Source organism: Sander vitreus, chromosome 3 (genome assembly GCF_031162955.1).
Source record: "Sander vitreus isolate 19-12246 chromosome 3, sanVit1, whole genome shotgun sequence".
Classification (NCBI taxonomy): domain Eukaryota; kingdom Metazoa; phylum Chordata; class Actinopteri; order Perciformes; family Percidae; genus Sander; species Sander vitreus.
This window is the reverse complement of record NC_135857.1, coordinates 12,927,253-12,946,796: the sequence shown is the minus strand read 5'-3', so window position 1 is coordinate 12,946,796 and position 19,544 is coordinate 12,927,253. Positions and strand designations below refer to the sequence as shown.

Below are 19,544 nucleotides of genomic sequence, written 5' to 3'. Positions count from 1 at the left end.
TTTACAATGTTATATATTATGTAAGATTATTTTCAGATTCAAAGCCTGTCTCTACGTGTTCAAACGGTTGCCTGGTTACAGTAGAACGAAGCTCCGCCCAGAAGAATAGTTAACATTTCAGGAAATATTGTTCGATGGCTCAACTATTAATGTTAGTTTATTCGTTTTTAATGAGTCCTATTACATACATTTATTTAACATTTGTCATTTGTACTTTTAAATAATTCGAAATATCCGTTTTCAAAGAAGGAAGCGATATATGCAACTCTCGCGATAACTTGCGTTTTCAGCTTCCTATGACCCAGATTACATGGCTACCAGAGGTTAGCCAAGATAACGTTAGCAAGAAATGACTGATTCGTGATGGATAGGCTTGCACTGTACTGTATTGACTATTCATGCACCTTTCGCTGGAGTTGCCCCATAATAAAGTCGGCAACGACAGAAGGATGTGTGTTTTAACCAGAAAACCAAGTTAACTTTAGCATTCAAGTCGCAGGGAAGGCTCGGGGGCATCTCAGGATTCACGTTAGCAACGGTGGCAGGTACCGTAGCAACTGCAGACGCTTGATTTATTCACCGTTACAGCTACCAGAGCATGACAACAGCTGAGTCGCCTAATCTACAGGGTATGGTTCATAGTTTTTAATTTGGTCTTATATATTGTTTCTTTCTGTGTGTTGGTTAGACATTGTTGTGATATAATGAGCTTTAATATGAGTTACTGCCACTAACTGAAACGGTCTTGTTTGTTTAGGGTTCAACAGAGCAAACATCCACCATGAGATTAAAAACATCGTTGCTACAGGAACCCAAACATATCCTTTTTATGATGACGTTAGCTATCTAGCTAGCCTTATACTTGTATTTCTGTACAGATCAAGTATTTATTATGCAACCCAACTTTAAAAACATTGATATTATTTCCATTATTATTAGCACCACTAGAAGTAGTAATATAGCGTTAATTGATTACTTCCTAACATGTAGTCTAGAATCTGTTCATTCTTTTTTCAGAAGACCCAATTTATTGCAGAAGCTACCATGGCATTTCATATGATCAATTAAAATACATACCCTAATAATAACTTACCTAGATCACTTTCCTTAACAGCAGATCACATAAGGAACTTGTGAGTTGTGTTGGCTGGACCACAGCAGATGAGCTGTACTCATGCAGCGAGGACCACCAGATCCTCAAGTGGAACCTGCTGACCAGTGAGACCAGTCTGGTTGTCAAATTGCCAGAGGAGATGTACCCCATTGACCTACACTGGTTCCCCAAGACCGTTGGTGGCAAGAAACAGAATCAGACTGAGATCTTTGTCCTCACCAGCACTGATGGCAAGTCTCTTTATTCCCTAAAATCTTGCCAGTGGGCTACAGGTCCTTGTTTCTGAGTTTACTCATCTAATCAATATATCAGTTTTGTTTCACAAGTTGTTCATTTAGTGAACAGCCACGTACATGACACGGATCAGCGATTGTTTTTAGTCATACCTAATACAGGGAAATAAAATGAGTTAGACAACATTATGTTGATGTAGAATAGCATTTGTCAAATGCTAACTGAACTTACTAAATATAATAATTGGTAGAAGAGTTTTCAATAGCCTCAGGTCTTTTTTCCATCAGCCTGGTTTTTATACTGAGTAGGATGACATTAGAAGAATTAGGCTACAACTCAGGAGGATTTCATTGTAGTTTAAAATTTTGTAGAGGATTGTAGTATAACAGTAAAGAGTAAATATGTCTCTGTTCTAGTTTAAATCATCAAATCACTAAAGGTGGATTTTTGTTTTGCATCTGTATATTTTTAATACTAAACTTGGTGACAGAGTCTGTGTGACGTGCATCCACATGGCCTCATATTTCTCCTCTTCGGCCTATATTAGATATAAACACACATAATATGGATCTACTTTTATGGCAGGCAATATGTGGTCACAACACTAATGGCAGTGTAGGGTTGCATAAACACACCCACAAACTGAAGCAGCAATTTTCTCTGGCAGACTAGAGAGTAGTGAAAACTCTGTTACGATTCACTTTTGCAACTTTCTTCTGCTTTCTGCCTTGTTACAGTTAAACAAATATCCGTATTTCTATCGTTATTCTTTTTCAATACGTTTTTGTTTTTCATTGAAAACAAAACATGACAATGACACACTTTTATTTCTTGTAACTTTGGTGTGCACTGAAAGATGTCAAATATTTTTACGTTTGGGTTATGTACAGGATATTTCAATTTTTTTTTTTAAGAGATCTGTATGATATAGGCCTAGCTGAAAAGAAACAGCCATGGTTTTATTGGGTGGGAGGACTCTGTATTAACATTGTGGCTTTTCCTAACTTTATTTGATTAGTCAGCCTCCCTTTCCCATGCCAGAATATTAAATTAGTTTTGTGTAGTGGTTAGGGTTAGTGCAGTTTGACCTTTTTCCTGTGTGAAAAATAAGGTTTTCTGTAATATTTTACTGTGGTATTTTTTTGTCCCTGCTTTCGAAAGCTAAATATTCTAATCTGATGATTTAATATTCTAAGCATTAAATTAATGACTATACTTTATTAATTTGGGAAGCATAATATGTCCCCTTGGCGAAGCATAATTGCATAGCTTAGATGCTTGGCATTTGGCATTCTATCAGAAAGTATATTGTGTGGAATGGAAGCAGACTTGTCCCAAAGCGGACCAAATTAAGATTGAAGGATATTGCTGGGCCTTCTGTTTGGAACAACAGTGCGTCAGTCTCATTCACTTTCACCCTGTAGAACTACAATGTGGCGTCATAATAGATTTCACACAGATGTATCATCTGGAATTTCTCAACAAACCATTTATAAATAGAAGGAAAATAGCTGTCTTTAAAAGTTATCATAAAAAGCATCTGCCAGATAACAAGCAAACAAACAAATATGCACACAAAAGCATTGCACACGCAATGTTTGGCTGCACAGGTGAGGACTGTTGACGTGAGTGCATATGTAAATAAAAAAATAGAAATTTATATTTTAAATTTATATTAAAAAGTTGGGGGTTTTTTTTGTTGGAAAAAGCTTTTCAGTACAGCTGTACATGCCTGTTATACTCACTACCTGCTGGACCAGTAACATCCACGTTTGTTGGGATGTCCAAATTTAGAAATGGGAGAGAGCAGCAGCATGCTGATTTGCAGTTTTAGGCCACCAGAAATTACATAGAACATTCAGAATTTTTTAATACACACTGCCACAAAGTATATGTTAGGCTAGCGTCTTCAATAACTGTCTCCATGCCTGATCACCCTTCGTGTCTAGCAAATGCAAAATTGCCCTAATTTAACCAACAGAAACCCTATTTTTTCCTCACTGGTGTTCTGGATTGGCCATGAAAAAAAGTTTGTCCCATTCGCCTCATGCAGCAACCTGAAAAAGTCAGACTTAAAAGTTATGAAACCATGGTCTCTGTAGAAGACATCCACGTAGTAGCCAGAGAATTACAGCCGACAGTAGTGTTCCGGAATTATAGACTGTAAACACCCAGATCAGGACTGAGTGTGGATTTGCCATCCAGTAAGCCTCTTTTTGTCTCTTTACAGGGAAGTTCCACCTGACCTCAAAGATAGGGCGCATTGAGAAGAGCGTTGAAGCACACAAGGGAGCTGTTTTGGCTGGAAGATGGAACTATGATGGGACTGCTCTTATTACAGGTAAAGATGACAGGGGCATACATATTTTCATTGCCATTTAACACTTGTTTAATTAGCCTGCTATAGGATTAAAATTATAACTATTCATTTTGTGAATTTATTAAAAAAACAACCTTTATGTATCCGTTTCATTTGTTTATTTAATCACTCAGCTGGAGAAGATGGGCAGATCAAGATCTGGTCAAAAAGTGGGATGCTACGCTCAACACTAGCCAGCCAAGGTAAGGCTAAAAGACCCCTTCCCTGATTTTAAGCCACAAATGTGTGACACTGTTATCCATATATGATCACTCACCCAAAAATGAATCAACAAAGCAGAGCATATTCATTTGTTATGCATGCATCCCATACACTGTGTTGTCACAATAATGGCTGCTGATTCCCGATTATTTCCATATATAAAGACTGAATAGTCAAATTAAGGTAAACAATATGAGAGTTAATATATAAATCTTGATTTATATCATATGAATGCCAGTGTGAGAAAGACCTATATAGTTTAAAGCAGGTCACATCCATCCAACAGCTGCCAGGCAGCAACAGAAGCCATGTGAAGCCAGTCTCTAACCAACCAGCTGCAGACATTTAGTAAACACAACACAAGTATACCGAGTCCGACACCAATTACACCCTCTCCATCTCTCTCTCACACACACACACACACACACACACACACACACACACACACACACACACACACACACACACACACACACACACACACACATACACACATACATACACATAGTACTGATTGTTTTTGGACCTTCTGGCTCAAAAAGTGCCACTTGTGACTGAGAGAAAAAGAGCAAGAAGCAGAGACCTAATGCTTTTAGACACAAGTTCACCTCCTCATCTGGCTCCTGTTTGATACCAGACTCAAAATAACCGCCCCTGTAGATGAGCCTTGCAAGTCCGCTCTTACATGTGGTCCCAGATGGCAAATTAATAGCCGCACCTTACATGTTCTATTCTTCAGACTTTCATTCAACATTTTGATAATATTCTTTCATTATAAAATGTATGTGTGGGCAATTCATTCATGTGTACACGCTGAGCGATCTGCAAGATTTGCTTTTGTGTTGAAGCTGCCTTTTTACTCAAGCCAGGTAATTAAAAATGACAATCAAGGTGGAAACGTTTTTTTTCTCTCCTCAGATGTGCGATTGTGCGAACATGTGTATGGCGTGTGTGAGTGTGCTATTAGAATGTAATTGTGCTCGGTACAACCAAAAGCAGAGTTTTATGTTTTTTATTGCCATAAAGTTTCAAAGCTTTATAGGAGTGGAGTTTTATTAAAAGCCATAAAAAAAGACTCATAATGATACATTTCTCTATCCGTCATTGACATTACAGATGTCTTACTTACTTATTCATTGATTTGTGCAGTTTGACTTATTGAATGTGTTTTTTCTCAGTTGTGGGACAGAAAAAGAAATGGGGGGGGCGAAATTGGCTTCTGGGGGAAATGGATGGCACACTCCTGCTGAATGACGGGTGCTGTGGAAAACCTGGCAGGAGAACAGCAATTCAGCCCCCAGTATTTAGGAACATTTTCCCTTAGCTGGATGTTTGGAGAATGAGCTGCCGGGTGGTGGGCTGCTCAACAGACCTACAGATTTGTAGAACACCTGCATATAGTAGCATTGCCACAGACACACACCATCCACCACATGGCACTCAGATCACTGCAGGTGTTGCTTCTCTTCAGAACTCTGCATGCACGCATGCACGCACGCACGCACGCACTCACTCACTCACTCACTCACTCACTCACTCACTCACTCACTCACTCACTACAGGTGCAGGCTGTTCTTCTTGGGTGCTATGACCCATTTTGAGAGATAGAGAGAGAGTGTGTAGGAAGAGGTTGGAAGTGAGTGAGTGAGCGAGAGGGAGGAGAGAGTAATTTGCCTTAAACCAACCATTGCCTTCGTCAGATTTAGATCATGTGACCATTTGGCATTTGTGAGAAACCACATGCACCTGGAGTGGGGTTAAATGTCAGGCCCTCTCTCCATACGCGCGTAGCCGCAACCCAACTCATACACACACATATTTTCCCTCACACATGTGCACGTAAGGACACACATTTGTGCCTCTGCTGTAGAGGTTAGACAGGCTTTGTCAACTGGTGTGACTGCAAGTGCTGTTTCCATAGGCTTAATGAGGTGATATCTCTGAGGGAATATGATACCATTAGCACTGCTGTATCCTCGAGCCATTGTTCATACCAACTCCTAGTTTGTCAAAGAGAGGGGTAGAAATTCATACACACACAATTGAACTTTACATCTTTTAAATATTACATCCAGCAAGAGTCAAAGTCTCTGCGTGTGGAAGCCCAATCCATTGCTCTTGGTTTTCGATTAAAGGTGGAGTCTGTGATTCTAATCCAATACACATTTTGTCACATTCAGCGAATGTCTCCTCACGCTCCGCTAGCTGTGTGTTCTGCTGTGCACTGAAAAACAAAATCAGCTGTTCATCCCTGGCTCTGTTAATGGGAAACAAATAAAGTGGCTCAGACCGAGCCTCGCAACACTTTTCCATTCATGCTTGTGCACAGGACAGGGGAAAGGCCATGGAAGTATAAAGAGAAAGGCACTGGGAGCGAGACGGATGGTAAATCTGAAGGTGCACTGACGGGAGGGGGTATATTTGTTTTGGTGTTGAGTTCAAATATCAACAACCTTTCTTCATCTTCTGTTTACCTGCATCTTCCAGGTTCTCCTGTGTATTCTGTGGCTTGGGGTCCTGACTCAGACAGAATCCTCTACACATCAGGAAGACAGCTAGTCATCAAGCCATTGCAACCCAGTGCCAAAGTCATACAGGTACAATGAACTTCATTTATTCTTTTAAAAAGTTAAACAAACAATCCGTGACTTAAGTAAATGCTCACTTCAGATTCAATATATCATGGTTTTGAAATATTACCTTGTAGCTAACTCTGTTAATGACTCAAAGGTTACGGTAATGGACATAAAATCAATCAAATAAACGTTATAACATGAATCACATGGAGAGCCCATTGGGTCAATGAATTAACGACAATACACACACTCACTCCAACATATTACTGTGTAATAAGTAAAGAAAAATCTGATTGATTGATCTGATTCAATAAAATATCACTTATATTATATACTATAGTATAGACACACCAAGTCCCTATAGTAATGTAACATTGTAACTACAGTTTTGCTTAGTGTTTTGTGTTTGTCTGAGTTTGTGGACTCTGTAGCTACATTCATTATCTGCTTTGCCAACTATGTAGTATCTGATGAGGAGTTTCTTTTCCGTTGTCGATATCTTTGCGTGATCATTTTTATCTTGTGTGGTTTTTGCTTCTAATTAGATCTGCCCAACATAGAGTGCGGATCGGGCCGCATTTTTCTGTCCGAGCCCGGCCTGCGTCCAACAGGCATTAAGATATTTATGTCCGAGCCCGACACAGTTAAAATCTCTTCTTTTTCTCATACTAATGGCACATGTACGTTTGTAGGAAGGCATTCAGAAGTGTCAACAGATGAGCGCATAAGCTCACACGGGGCTACAAGTGCACGTTAACACAGCCGCGCACCTACATAATAAGCTTTTTTTAAATTTAAAATGTTCAATGCCTTATTGTGCTGATGTTACCGAGCCCGACCCGAACCCGAACATCATTTCTAAATATCTGTCCGAACCCGGCCCGGCCCGTCAGGTACCGCCGAGTCCCGACAAGTCCCGACGGGCTCGGTTCGGGTATCCATCCTCTAGCCCAACAGCCAGACATCACTGGGCCCTTTGCCTCTTTTCAGGTCTTTGTAAATTAAACTTGAGGTTCATTGATTTGCAATGCTGTTTAAAGGCTATAAATGAGTAAAAATGCAATAGATCTAAATGTCTTTGATGTGCTTCTGCATTAATGGAGGGTGCAGCGCCGAGGACCTTGCACACCATTGAGTATTTTTCTTGTTCATGTATACATTTGTTTATTATTCTTCTTGAAGCCGAATACCACCTGGGACCTTAGATAAACAGTGGAGGTACATGTGCGCCTTCTCAACCCTTTGCTCTCCCTCAGCTATTACCACACATGCAGACACAAGCACACACATCACATCCAGTGATGCAACTTGAACCTATTAAGGCTCAATCTGAATAGGTTAATGTGCGTCAGCCAACCAGGTTTCAATATGGGTTGGAAATTGCCTGGCTTACACAGACACAGATACACACAACGCACATGTGCATGTGTTTACGTGTGTTCTCCTTTGGGTGCATGGAGTGAGCAAGTGGGGTACAAAAAAATAGAAAATAGAATGTAAGCATGTAGAGCAAACAGGAACAAGATAGGAACATAGTAAGATAATGCTAGTGACAGGCTTTCTGCTCTTTGTTATATTGTAACACATGAAGTAGAGTTAACTCTCAGTTAGGCTGATATGAAACATTTCATAAACATGTAACTATGTGCAAGAATAAATGCTACTCTCTGTGGAGCTTATCCTGATCATCGTTGTGTGTTATCTGTTTTTTGGACTCAGTAAAAGAGGAGGTATTTATTGGCGATCTCTCACCACTTCTCTTCAACCAATGGGAGACGTTATGTGTGGATAGCATCAATATGTTGTGTTGACATACAAATTATCTCTCTCTCCCCCTCTGTCTCTCTCTAGTGGAAGGCTCATGATGGGGTTGTTCTGAAGGTGGACTGGAATTCAGTCAATGACGTCATACTGTCAGGTGGAGAAGACTGTAAATATAAGGTGGGCAGTGTTTGAGTGTACTTTTAGACGTCTTGTTGGTGTGTTGAATAGTTTAGCTTTTTTTTTTTTTTACCTTTTGAAATCATGTCCTCCCTCAACAGGTATGGGACAGCTTTGGTCGTCTGCTTTACTCCTCGTCGTCTCATGACTACCCAGTCACCTCTTTGTCCTGGGCTCCAGATGGAGAGGTGTTTGCCGTGGGCTCCTTTAACACCCTGCGGCTCTGTGACAAGACTGGAGTAAGAACAAAAACCCTTTGACTTATTTCTGAATTGTTGTGTCCAATAGAATGTGAGAAACTGAAAGATGAAAAGATGTGAAAGATGTTGCAGCAGCTTAGTACTTTGACATAAAGTTACTTGGCTATAAAGCTTGCCTATGAAAGTATTGAAATGTTTGGTTGCTGAGATTTTTAAATATATTGCACCTTTCAAATTCATTTGATTGTTTGTGTATAATAAAAGTTTGCTTTAGTTCAAGCAAGACGTGCAAGTCATGCAACACAGCATCAGATAATCTGTTAATCCAAACACCAATATTGCTTGGCGTGTGTGTGTGTGTGTGTGTGTGTGTGTGTGTGTGTGTGTTCGACCATTTCTGCATCTTTTCACAACATTTTGTGTAGTCCCTGAAACATACAGTATCTGGTATAGACTGTCAACTTTTCCAGTGCAGTATGGTTTATAATGTGTAGCTCAATACAGGCCTTATGCTTCCTATACATTGTTCATCTCTGTAAACCACATTAGGCTGCATGCCACATGTGCTTGTTACCTGGTGCTGATGGTAACTGGAGTTGTAATGAGAGGGGAAATGAGAGAATGATGAATGGTAATTGTTGTTTTATTATTGCTGAGCGTTTGGCCAGGAACAATATTACTTGTTCCCTGCACTGCCCTCATGGGGCGTTTAGGGCTTCTTTGAGTTTACGTGGAGATGTCTGTGTATTGCCATTTCAGACCTGTTGTAATGAAAACAAACAACCAGGGCTAGGTTTTTGTGTGCTGATCACCAGGCATTTCATGCTCCATTTTGATTTAATTAGAATCAAATGGCTTTTTTCTGGAGCACTAAAACAAATGGGCTGGAGAGAGGTCTGTGCCAACACATATGTCTTCTCCAGAGGTGTAAGGTATGTGTTTTAGAGCGGTTTACATTAATATACTGTATAGACAGTATGAACATGCGTAGGGAGTCTTTATCTTTTACAATCACTTTTGGTTTGCTGAACCAGGGTTTTCTGTAGTTTTTGGGAATATTGCCAGATTATAGTCGTGAGCTGATGAAATCATTCAAATGAAGCCAGCTTGTATCCATTTTCTTTGCGTAAACAAAAATAAAAATGATTGTGCTATTAAAACTATAACAGACAGAACTGAGTACAACTTGCTTTTTGCTTTATGTTTTGTAATGACCCGATTCACCTTACGTCCTCCCATTTTGGTTTTGTTTACGTGTTTTTTTTTTTTTTGTTCCATTGTTTCGTCATTGCACCACATGCTTTACTGTGGTGTGTCTCGGTTAAGACAGTGTGATGATAATTGATAATTATGATGATTATGGTTCTGCCCCGCTCTAAGTGGAGGAAGGGTATGCTTGTCTTCTCCTCCCTAAGCCCCTTAGAGACAGTGTGTACTATAGCATGTCGTGGGATGCTTGCTCAAGAGGAGGATAGGGGGGGTGGAAGAAAATCCCCCTCCAGAGGTCACTCCATCTGAATTCAGACATACACTCCTCACGCATCAAGTTAGTGGTCACTGCACTATAATTACTGTAATCTCATTGTGCATGTGCATTTTACACACAACCATAGAAGCTGTTTCCCAATTACAGGGGCTTTACCTGTCTTGTTGCTGTGGTTTGTTTGAGGCGCAGTAAGGGTTAAGCAGTGCAAAGAGTCTTTTCAGTTACTAGCGCGACTAAATTCTGTATCTGCTACAATGAAACCTTGCACTTTAACGTATTGCTGCTTGCTCAGCAGGATCAGTCCCGCGCATTTAACCCCTTCACCTCCCGTCCAGCTCGGCTCTCCTCTCGCCCTAAACTTTCAACTCTCTCCTACTCCTTCCCTTTTTCTCCTCCACATTTCCTTTTTCCACGCACCACAGGGCAGATGTAGTTTGTTACCCCCCTCATTATCACCGTGGAGGGAGGGGGAGCGCACACTCACTCACTCACTCATTCACTCACTCGCACTCACACACACACACACACACACACACACACACACACACACACACACACACACACACACACACACACACACAAAGTTTACATTGAGGCAAAAGTACTGGGAAAGATTAGTCTTGTAGTTCCAGCAAGCCACACATGGACTGAACACAAAGTTTGTTCTGTTTCATAGAGCATTAACATTTAGTTATTATTGAAAATATTATTTTTAATTATTATTAAATACATGTTTAATTATTTGTGTTGCAATTTTGTTGAGTTTGGAGTTTTTGTGCGTGGAGTACATTTTCTCTTCACAGGAGCTTTAACAGGACACAAGACAAAGAGGTTCACTGTCCCTTTTACAAGATTTGGGAGAGACAATAAGTCAGTGTCTGTCTGTGTGCCTGCCATAGTATATGCATGTGCCCACATGCCTGTGTGTGTGTGTGTGTGTGTGTGTGTGTGTGTGTGTGTGTGTGTGCGCGCGCGCGCGCGCGCGTGCATGTGCAACCATTGCCGTGCAAATGTGCCTGCGAGACAGCAGTCTATTTACGAGGCGCTGCAGCTGGTGTCTAGCGTCTGGACCCTGTCACGATCCCTGACACTGTCACTGGCTAACAAGTAGGACTCATTGTGCCAGGCGAGCACCCTCTAGCTTTTTTCACTCCGCCTCCCCCTTCCTCCCCCTTCTCGTCACTGCGCTTGTTTTTTCTCTCTTCACTGTACACCCATGCTCACATACATAAATATAATAGCTGCTTGGTTTTACTTTTTCTAATTCCTGCACAATACTTTTTATTTTTTATTTTTAGTAGTTTCTTTTTTTTAAAACAATTATTGGTTATATGAGAAATCATGTTATTTATGTAACTTAAGTTCTGTACATGTTCTTTGGTCAGTGTTTCCGAAACGTGTATGATAAATAAAGAGAAATTTCTACTTTTCTTACAGGACAGATGCAAACTTCAGTACATTTTTCCAAGAGCTGATCAAAGTTCAGTATTTTGCTTAAGGTCACATAAGCAGGACAGAATTTTGTAATCATGGCCAGATTTTGTATTTCACCATCCTTCTTTTTGGTTTGATGCTCATTCTGGACTTTGCGGGCATTCAAATTCGAAAACAAGCCTTTTTACAACGTTAAAACAACGCAGGCCACCGCAGCGCCTTGCCGGATGATATCACATAGCGTTGTGGCAAAAATTGAGCCTGGTTCAACTTTTTTGCCAGACACCCCTGCATTTAACTGACTCATTCAAATGAATGAGCTGGTTTGCATTTTTTAATGCAGGGCTAATGTAGATCTGTACGTGGTCTTAGACCCAGGTCTCAAATAGCTTAGCGATTACTACTCCCCTCCCTCGCCTGATCTGCTTTAACTGAGGTCTTACTGAAACGTGGCTGAGCTTAGCCCTGGTACGATCAAGGTCCCTGTCACACTCCTACCAATAAGCCAGTGTACGTCTTCTATTCCCCTCTCCTCTCCGCCCCTCTTTTTCTACTCCTCCATTTGTAGGTTATAATTAACCACAGGCAACCTAGTACGGATCATCAGATGGTTTTATTGTTGAGCCCTATTACTGAGCCTTATTACTTAAATGTCTGCTTTCCTAGCGGCGTACATACTTGCAGTTTTCCTTTCACAATGTGACAACAGCTGTCACCCTCACACGGTTTTGGGAGAGGAGTAGTCATAAATCATGCATCAAAGTTATTGCTCATAATAGCAGCGTTGTATTCAAGAGTGGGGTATGTGAAAGTGTAAAACCACTGGTATCTACTTGTGGATACTGCCTGATATTTCATACAATTATCAAATGGGCCTTATATCATGACAATCTATGATTTCTTATTTCTAGCTGTGATTTTCTGCCAACTGTCTTTGAAAAAAAACTGCTTCTACCCTTATCAGTCTATCCATCCTGAGTGTGTCTAACAGCTTTTCTGTATGAACTTAGGTGGGAGATTGCGCTACATCTTTTCCCTTCCTCTTTGTCTATGAGATGCAAGCACGCTTTCCTTTGTAAAGTGTAAAGTATAAATCCCTCTCTCTCTCTCTCTCTCTCTCTCTCTCTCTCTCTCTCTCTCTCTCCTCCTTTTGTTTCGCATGCCTCCCTCCTTTCTGTGTCAGGGTGTGTTGGACTACCTCGTGCTTATCAGTGCTCCCCCTCTTGGCTCCCTTTCCCTCCTGCCTTCCCCAAGGCCCTCTTTACCTCCATTTTTTCTGGGTGAGTCCGGGGGGGTCCCCTTAGGGTCTTTGTAAGCCTTGCTCAGCATTGCCACTCTGGGAATGAGTCCATGTCCAGCTGGAATCACCGTTGCTCCTCTCTCTCTCTCTCTCTCTCTCTCTCTCTCTCTCTCTCTCTCTCTCTCTCTCTCTCTCTCTGTTCCCTGTTTAACGTGCAGCCTCATTCTCTATAGGATCTTTGTCTGCTATCCTTATAGCTGCCAACCATTATTTTCTCTCAGGGAGTCTATCACTCTTGACTATCCATGAGTCTGCCAGTCTTCTTGTGGTCTTTTGTTATTCTTTTCTTAGTCATCCTCTATGACATGCCATGCTTCACCCTAATTGCCAGACTTCAGGCTTCAGTCTTTCTGACTCTGACTTAGTCCCTCTAACAGTTTCCCCCCACTATCATTAAGGAGCATATACCTTAATGCCAGCATATACCTTAATGCAGCAAACTGCCAGAACAGGTGCTGGCAGTTTGCTGCCAACCACTGGCTGGCCAACATCTGGAAATTGCCGCTGCTGGAAGAGAATAAAACGGCCCAGAGCTCTGATCCTGATCATGAACCACTGTTAGTGGAGCATGAAAAGACAAAAGAAACCACTGTATTTGTATTAGGCTGCAAGCCTTTATCTGCGTTCATCACATTAGAAGGAGACGTTTAGTACAGTATAGAAAAATGTTGCTGCAAAAGAAGGGAAAGGCAGCAGAAGTAGCAGAGACAGACGCACGCGAATAGAGGACATAGGGGGTGGAAAAAAAACAGCAGAGGAGGGTTACTCAGGAGAGAAGATGAAAAGTAAGTCAAAGTGAAATTATTGGCAGGAGTCTGACAAAGAAAGCGCATGTGCACATGAGAAAAGATGGTGACTGAGTGTTTGAAAAAAGACAAGTAAGTTTGAGAGTGTGTCAGAGAGAGAGAGAGCGAGAGTGAGGGAGCATTGTCAAACAAAGAGAGTCCTGAGTCAGCAGCAGAGCAGTTTTCTCCCCAGGCAACTGGGCAGGGCTACTGCTCTTGCTCTCTCTCTCTCTCTCTCTCTCTCTCTCTCTCTCTCTCTCTCTCTCTCTCTCTCTCCACTTGCTTTACCCCTCCCTCCCTCTCTCCCTCCCCTTACAAATCTGTGCTTTTGCATGCTATTTCTTGCTCTCTGCACTCTTCCTTTCTGCTCTCTCGCTGTCGTAAGCCTGCCCCCGTCGTACACTGAACTGGTAGAAAGAGACCACAAGTTCTGAAAAGGGAAATTGGGGTCTATCTCACCCATCAGAGCTCTCTTCCTCCACCGCTTTCTCTCTTGTTTTCATAGGAATAATTTTACTGATTCTTTTTAACACATTTTGATGAAGTTTCCAGGCCTGTTGAAGCCTTGTTTAGAGAATGAGAAAAGTGTGAACAGCATATGACTGTAAGATGCAGTACTTGCATGTCACTTAATCTATCATCCCAAAGAGCTCATTAGTTTCTCCTTCCAGAATTTGAGGATAAGGGTTTCTACTTTGTATTCTAGGTCCTTTGTACAGAACAGGCTTTAGTTTTCTGTGTTGCTGAACTTATTCTGGCACACTCTGTGGAACAGTGTATGTAAGGTCCTTCTTGCAGATGATTGACCCCAATTTTTTTGTGCTAGCTCGTATGTGTGTGTGTGTGTGTGTGTGTGTGTATGAGCCGGAGCCTGTGTGCGTAAAGTGGGTTAGAGTAAAAGGCACTTGTTGACATGGTAATACTTTTACACCTCTCTAGAGTTCGGCTAAAGGCTTGCCTTGTTGGAAACCAAAAAGGAGGGGAGCATGAAAAAGAGCTGAGAAAAGAGAGCAGTTGGAGGGGTGGGGGGCAGGGTAGTGTGGAACTGTCCAATATATCCTGTAAAGTTGGCCTAGGCAGTGAGGCTTGGAGGATTGGTCTCCATAAAAGACGGTGGTTTCTCTTTCCCTCAAGCCTCTCTCTCTCTCTCTCTCTCTCTCTCTCTCCCTCTCTCTCTCGCTCTCTCTCGCTCACTCTGCTCTCGTTCCTCTGCCTTTTTTTTCTTCTTTACTTCTCCCCCCCTCCATCCTTCCCTCCCCCCACGGCTGGAGTAAGCGTATGACAGTGAGACAGTGCCCTGCCAGCCCCTCTGGCAGAGTCATCATTCTTAGCAGTACTAAATCACTACCTCCACTAGCTAGACAAACATTTCACACTCACAGAGAGATAGAAGCAGAAAGAGGGATACAACAGTATAAGGAGTTAGAGTGCAGAGAAAGGGCTTCAGTTATGCACACAAATAAGCATAAGCAATAAGTGTAAGCAGAGCATGTGTGTAACTGGGGTATCACTTCAGGCTTTACTGCCAACCCAGAGTTCATTAAGAGCTGTTATTGAGGATTAAGACTGGGCTGGAGGCAATGGACCAAAGTCCAGAAAAGGATGATTTCAAAGGCTTTAATTTTGGCTGCACCCTGCACAACCCCCTCCTTTTCCGTTGGCTTCCACATGGATCAGAAGGGTGCTACACTTGACGTTGACTAATTTATGGACTGGCTGCTTCATTTGGTATAATTTGTTATATATGTTTGCCTCCACATAGAAGTAATGGGCTTGTCATCGCATATGTGCATGTATGCACTTAGTATAATGTGTGTGTTTGTGTTGCTATATGGATACATGTGTTTGTTTAAGTTATATGAAACCAGTACTCAAGGGCCTGTGTGATTTTCACAGTATAGAAGACTAGTCAATATGTAAGGATACAAATTTAGACTCGCTATTATCAACAGGTATTGCATTAACCAATTGAAGATTTGAGGTGTGCTTGTCAGTGTCTTAAAAAAGTATTTGTGTCTGTAGGGATCCCATAGAACGTTGTCTCGGCTCATTGGCTAAATTGTTTAAACCCTTCAACCTATTTGTAGGCCATTAGATAAACTACAGCAAGTGATCCAGTATATTCTAGACCTGCCATCAGGGAAGTAGTAGGTCCATTGGAGGGTAAAAGGTTGTGTGTTGTGTCGTTTGTAGCATGCCAAAACACAGTAACATTTTCAAATGGCTGATCTAGAATACAGACTGTGTGTGTGTGTGTGTGTGTGTGTGTGTGTGTGTGTGTGTGTGTGTGTGTGTGTGTGTGTGTGTGTGTGTGTGTGTTCAAGCGCATGTGTGCATTGTTGGTGCTAATAGAATTCTGCTGTCCAGCTCACAGCTGTGTCCTGCTGATGAGTCCCAGGAGGCCCCAGCATGTGTCTATGGTTACTATGTTGAGGCTCCAGCATGAAACCATGTGTAGATCATTACTCTCTCTCTCTCTCTCTCTCTCTCTCTCTCTCTCTCTCTCTCTCTCTCTCTCTCTCCCTCCCACTATCTTCTAATTTGTCTCTCCCTCTTACGTTTCTCCATGCACTGCCAAAGCTCCAACTTGTGCCACTCTACACTTGTCCCAGGCCCAGCCTCTGTATCTCTTTAGCCGAGCCAAGTGAGTATTTCAATACAGAGATTTGCAGAGCTCCTCTCACTGGCCTATATTTAGAAATGGGCTTATAGATAGCTATCGTTGTCATGTGTTATTGCAGAGTCAGGGAATGCAAATGGTTTATTGTGCAGCAGGCAGAGCAAACACCAAGTTCTGGTAAGTTCACTAAAGGCCCTGACACACCAAGCAGACAGCCAAGAACTAGTGGTGATCCATTTCGACTTTGTCGTAACCAAAAAACTGCACTTAAACACACCGCAAAGACTACAGCGTTTGTCTAAATTAGCAAAGTACCTACGGTTCCTCTGCTTCACTCTCCACGGGGAAGACACCAGGATGGCTAACCAGAGTGTCCGTCTCCCGGGCTGTCATCTGTTCTCTCTGCAAAGAAGTCTCCCTGCAGTGGGGAGCAGAGATGCCCGAGCGGAGGGACAGAGGGCTCTGCTGCGGCCACTGGCTAGTTAGCTAACGTTAGCTTGCTAATTCCACCCAACATGCCTTAAAGCAACACTAAAGCACTTTTCCGCTTCGGTCCCCCTACAGGTTGGAAGCGGAATTGTCCATTACCGCTGTCGTAATGTCTCATTTGAACTACAGATCCACTACCCGATCTGGCAAACTTGCACCAAAATAATGTACCTTAAAATAATGTTTCCAAAATTGTTTCAGTGGTTCATCAACTCGTCACAAGGTGAACGGCACTTCTGCATTCGCTTTGCAGCCCTCTATCGGCTATAACCGCACTATGCAAGTTTGCCAGATCGGTTAGCGGATCTGTAGTTCGAATGAGACAATGTCACATACGAGACACTATGACAGCGGTAATGGACAGTTCCGCTTCCAACCTTTAGGGGAACCGAAGCGGAAAAGTACTTTGGTGTTGCTTTAATGCTACACTGGTTACAGAAAATGAGCCAAACAAAGTGGTCACTCATCTGGCTATAGCAATGTGATTTTCTACGATGTGACAAGAGCATGTGAATGAAACATTAAGTTGATAGTCTAGCACAAGTAACGTTAGTTATGTAACGTTATCTTGTTGTACATTGGCCCTCTTATGTAGCTACATAATGTGCAAAAATAGATATTCCAATAGATCGCACCTATGTGTTTTTTAAAAGGCACATTCAAACTTCATTTTTGGCCAGTTTTGACAGCTCTGTTGGATTGTTCAGATGAGATGAAGATGAAAAATGAAAGGAACCTTCTGTGTGCGCTCTCACAGTCGTTTGTTAGCTCTCCTCACTACCGTTTTTCTTCTTGTGTACTAATTCGCTTAAGCTGAATAGCCAATCCGATAGATTCCTCGTGCCGACGCCGATTCATGACTGACTGCCAACGATCTCCTTGGTCTGTCAAGGCCTAGATGTATATTTGATACTTTAGCAGTTGGAACTTTACATTGTGTTGTGTTCCAGGCCATAACTCTATAATAACAAATTTATTAACAGATTATCTTGTACTGTACATTATTTTTACATACACACTTGCACATAAGCACACAGTTTCTTTGCAAATAAGAGACTAAGAAGCCAACCAGCTGAGAGGACAACTTTTGGCGAAATGAAGACCTGCATAGTACACAGAAGTGTACCGTATTTTGCCGGATGTTATTGTTGAAGTCAATAATTGATTTTGTTCAACATGCGCCTTTGACCGTGAACAAAAATCCCACAAACTTGAACTGCTCATTTCTTTAAACTTGCCTGAGGTAGTGCATCAAAGGTCATCTCCCATCCCTGTGTGTGTGTGTGTGTGTGTGTGTGTGTGTGTGTGTGTGTGCGTGTGCGTGTGCGCGTGTGAGTGAGAGTGTGTGTGAGATGCACCGATCCGACCTTTTTCAGTCCCGATACCAATGCCTGGGCTTTGTGTATCTGTCAATACCCGATACCGATCTGATACCGTTGTTGAAACATTACTTTCTTAACAAAGACAAAATAACATAGATGTAATGTATTGAATTCTTATTTATTTGTACACTCAACTCTTCCAGTATGCGACACACGTGCAACAGAGGGGAAAAAACTAACAAAACTGGATCAGCCCTATGTGCGTGTGTATTAATCTCAGTATGATCATAGAAGCTTAGATTATGTGGTGTAGTGGAACATTTGAAAAGCAGCTCTTTTATGTCCTGAGTCCTCTTTCGGTTTGATAGTATGTAATGTGATACAGGGGGTTAAGCTTTATTATGAAGCACAGCGCATTAGATGCGCCTCATTTTCCTCCCAAAGAGCATCTTGATAATTTACCTTAGCAATCTTTCATGAAAAATTATTTATCTATGCTTGCGTGTGCACACATGTTACATAAATGACTTTGAATACTGTCTTGGTGGCATTGTTGCATATTGACTACTTAAATATAAATGTAGAATTCTCAGTATAGGACATCAAATACAGAGCAATGTGGCATTGCAGTACAAAGATGATTAGTAGTAGTACACTAGTAAAACTGTAACTGCATAGTTAAACATACACATTGATTTACATGTAGTTTGGTGCATAGTAACAGCTTCATTTCTGGAAAAGGTGTGGTGATTTTGGATTGCTTAGTCCATTTTACATGCCAGTTCTCAGCCAGAGCAGTTCCCACACATACAGGTCTGACCAGTCCTGGACATAGGCCCAGTTTGTCCTTATCCTAATAGTGAACCTCATCCCCCATGGAGGGGTCACTGCAAACTGACATTTACAAGGCCTCCTAATCTGCTGAGAGATTGATGAACCCTCATCCAAAACCACCTCCTACTCTCCTAAAAAAAAAAAGACTTTGTTTTTAGTTTCACTCTCAAACCCATTCCTATGTTACGTAATTGGTTTGGGAATGGAAGAGTAGATTGAAGAGTAGACACTCTGTACCTGCACTGTCAGGTCGTGTCCTGCAAACAGACACACAGGAAAACTGAAGCCAGCTGGCTTTGCAGAGGTCTGCCATCTGTTCTGATTTATGTAAGACTGTTAACCCTGGACTAGGTTGGCTCCCACTAGCCCACTAGCACAGTGATAAACTAATAGAGAAGGTAGCCCTCCTTTCACCAAGTGTACACAGCGGTATAGGCTTGGACAATCTGGGGCTTTTTGTGGCAATATCTGTTATGTTGTGTAATTATGAGATAAACCAGTTCTTTTACCAGTTTGAGCAACATGATCATTTCATGTTAAAAAAAACAGACAGCACAGTCACATATAGATGGTCAAAAATAGGTATAAAGATATTAGGAAAAGATATCATTTCAATACTTACGTCTGC

At 41.7% G+C, this 19,544-nt stretch overlaps 1 protein-coding gene across 2 annotated transcripts in view; it reads left to right on the top strand.

Moving 5' to 3' along the window:
• The first annotated feature begins 246 nt into the window (after positions 1-246).
• Positions 247-19,544, top strand: part of ift80 (intraflagellar transport 80 homolog (Chlamydomonas)) — a 36,732-nt gene continuing 17,434 nt past the window's right edge. Inside the window, exons 1-8 of one of the 2 annotated variants that reach the window (XM_078246046.1) lie at positions 253-629; positions 758-821; positions 1,126-1,344; positions 3,579-3,689; positions 3,842-3,910; positions 6,417-6,526; positions 8,357-8,446; positions 8,548-8,685. In XM_078246046.1, coding sequence (XP_078102172.1) covers positions 782-821; positions 1,126-1,344; positions 3,579-3,689; positions 3,842-3,910; positions 6,417-6,526; positions 8,357-8,446; positions 8,548-8,685 — 777 coding nt within the window. In that variant the 5' untranslated portion in view covers positions 253-629; positions 758-781. Of the gene's footprint in view, positions 630-757; positions 822-1,125; positions 1,345-3,578; positions 3,690-3,841; positions 3,911-6,416; positions 6,527-8,356; positions 8,447-8,547; positions 8,686-19,544 lie in introns of both variants that reach the window. The other variant, XM_078246047.1, reaches the window with a different exon arrangement.